This window comes from Halyomorpha halys, unplaced genomic scaffold (genome assembly GCF_000696795.3).
Source record: "Halyomorpha halys isolate HHAL.00 unplaced genomic scaffold, Hhal_1.1 Scaffold1129.1, whole genome shotgun sequence".
NCBI lineage: Eukaryota > Metazoa > Arthropoda > Insecta > Hemiptera > Pentatomidae > Halyomorpha > Halyomorpha halys.
In genome coordinates this window covers 215,688-218,687 of record NW_027105263.1, presented here as the reverse complement: position 1 = coordinate 218,687, position 3,000 = coordinate 215,688, and the positions used below count along the sequence as shown (strand labels likewise).

General features: G+C 30.8%; 1 protein-coding gene across 1 annotated transcript in view; it reads right to left on the bottom strand.

Annotated features, from left to right (window-relative positions):
• The window catches only part of LOC136795022 (src substrate cortactin-like), a gene marked incomplete at its 3' end in the record, with an annotated part of 11,904 nt that overhangs the window by 4,853 nt on the left and 4,051 nt on the right, over nt 1-3,000 (bottom strand). The window contains 1 exon segment of the mRNA XM_067050077.1: nt 1,847-1,963. Within this exon segment, the coding sequence (XP_066906178.1) occupies nt 1,847-1,963 (117 nt within the window).

Below are 3,000 nucleotides of genomic sequence, written 5' to 3'. Positions count from 1 at the left end.
CTCTTTCATATGATACATATAATAGATAAAATGTATAAACTGGATTAAATTTAGGTTTCATCAGTTTTATTATCCACCCATTGTTGATCCATAAGTTTTAAAAATGGTGTCTAATCTCACTTACATTGGTTGTTGACCAAAAAATGCTTTCTCAATCTTCTTTAAAAATATCTAGTATGGTTTTATGTCCGAACTACAAATTACTAGTACTTTAATACAAAGAGCACTTTTATTTTTATTTTTTTATAAGACTCTTATCTTGTTTTTATAGGAGGTTTACCCAGGAGAAGGGCTACTTTGGTCAACTACATACTAAAAAAAGCAAACAGGAAATATTTGGTTGGACCAATACGTGGAAAACAAACAAAAAAACTGGCACACACTAAACAATAAAAAAATATGTAGTGTTAAACCACAACCTCAAACTCAATCTATTACATTTAAATTCTAGAAATATTGCCACTTATCCTTATTCTACCTCAATTCAAACCCTGAGCTAAGATTACCTTAGCTGTTGTTATTACATGAACGACCATAACTAAGTCTCATCTTGAATGAAAATTAATCTTTCTTTACCTTTTGATTTAAAGGCTCTTTATTTGTTTAATTGTGGAGGAACCCAAGAGTGCAATGGTAAGATTGTATCAAAAAATGACTGCTGGAAAATAGGAGAGAATAACTGAATAGCAATCAAAAATGACAGAAAAGTAATTACTGCTTGAAACATAAAAACATTCCCCCATCAGGACCTTATTATCTTAATGTTTTTCCATTATTCATTTCAACACCACATGATTAAGGAGTTAAAATCTTCGGGCGTTAACAATCTCAAACTATTTATAGTGAAATTGGTATCAATAAAAAATTAGTTAATATGAATAAGTTGCATCAAGCAGTGACTGAATGGATGAAGGATTCCATAGGAAATGAATGCAGATCACTATCAGTACCAGCAAGTAAGAAGGGTACAGGAAGGAATCCAAACATACAGCAACAGAAGAGAAATGAAGGCTGTTGTGGACTTCACCAAATCTGCAACAGTTATTACAGGACTAAGAAAGTAGACTTAGAAATTGCTAATGGAATTTGTAAAGTTAAGTTGGTCAACTGCCAGACAAATTATACAGAGATTGAGAAGCGAGAAATATAAAAAAAGTAAAGATCCAGATATTCAAATTGTTATGCCTGCTTCAACTTTTACTTGATGCCACAATCATGGCCGTAGAAATGAAAATTTCCAAAAGGATTTACATAAAACAATTTTACTTAACTATTAAACTATCACCACCGCACTGCTCTTTTAATTTTTGGAAGATTTATTTTATATTCATTCAAAGTGAAAACTACACTTATCCTTCTAGCAATTTTATTGAAACATATATCTCCCTACACCATCAATGTTCTCTGATTTAGTCCTATATCAGGATCACACTGTATATAGCAATTCCAATTTGCCAAAAGTCCATATTTATTACTCCATCATTTGATTTTCTATAAATACTTCACATTATGTAGACTTTTCCTAAATTAAAATAATTGGAGAAGTTTGTCGGGGGGTGCGGTCAGCAAAGAACAACATAAATAAACAAACCCATATTTATTTATTTATGTTGTTCTTTGCTGACCGCACGCCCTGACAAACTTCTCCAATCATTAATCTACAGTCAACTATCTACACCTGATTATAAATTAAAATAATTCACAAAGTTACCTCAGCTTAAATCTACATCAAGATATATAAAGGTTATAGTAACTTTGTTTATTATTTCAATTAATGACAGAGACTATGAAATAATGGCTAATTATTATATCATTAAAAATGATCACCTTATGATCTACAACTTACCGGTCTTTTTCAATCCCAAATCTTCCTCCATATCCAAAAGCAGCTTTTCCTTCTTTAAGTTGTTTCTGCTTCTGAATAGCATCTGCAGCAGCAACTTCTTCCCTCAGTTTATTCATACTGTAAGATAAAAATAAATATGAATGTCAAGAAACTTCAAGGCATCAAAATTAATAACAACTTGAGGACAATGAATTAAGTAGGAATCAATAAAATAAGTGTAGACTTTATGGTTTGTCTTCAGCTGCTCTAAAAAAGGAAAGTACTAAAGTACCTGTAATAGTTAAATCACTCAGGCGACATTCAGAAGCAGAATAACAATACTAATATAAAAATGAGAAGTATAATTTAATTTTTTATTTTGTCAGTTATTAGTGATTTAGATAGTTAATTTGAAATAGTTAATAGCTAATTTGAAACATTAGCAATAGATTCTTGGCAAAAATAATGGTTCAATCCATCAGTTTCTCCCATCTCAATTGGACTAATTGTAAACAACCATTATTTCTTTTGATTGAGAAATTATTACACACGTAATCAAATTTAATTATAGTTTTTAATTGAAATTTCACTAAACTAATATTTCATTTCAAATTTTGGCCTCATAATAGAATTTTAAAAACCCACTTTCTAGTGTTAAGATTCAATGTTACTTTTTATTTTTTTGGCTGTGAATATACAAATCTAACCCCCTCAGAGTGTTGTTAATAGGTTCCACTTTAACACAAGCCTCAATAAAGATTTGTTCTTAAGATTCTTGTATCTTTGTTTTTCTCATAACTAGATATAAAAAGTTTTTGGTAATTCCATTTAGAGTATATACAAATAAGTACTTTGTTTTTCCTTGATAAGAATATGTTAATCAGCCACTTTTTCAATGTCGCTAAATTCAACTAACTTAAGTCCCCTCTTCCTGTTTTATATAAACGTTTCAAAGGTGAGATAAGGCAGTTTCTGAATCAGATTTTTAGGAAAGGGGTTGCCCGGGAAACCTTCCCTTCTATTATTTTTGGTGTTACGATCTCCTTCAAGAGATTGTCATACATGTCATACATCGACCGATCTTAATGGCTATAAGTGTATATTTTAAAGCTAACATAAGTAGGGCTAACATGGAGGGCAGGAGTGACTGGTTCATGTAGTTCCAATTTCAGCCA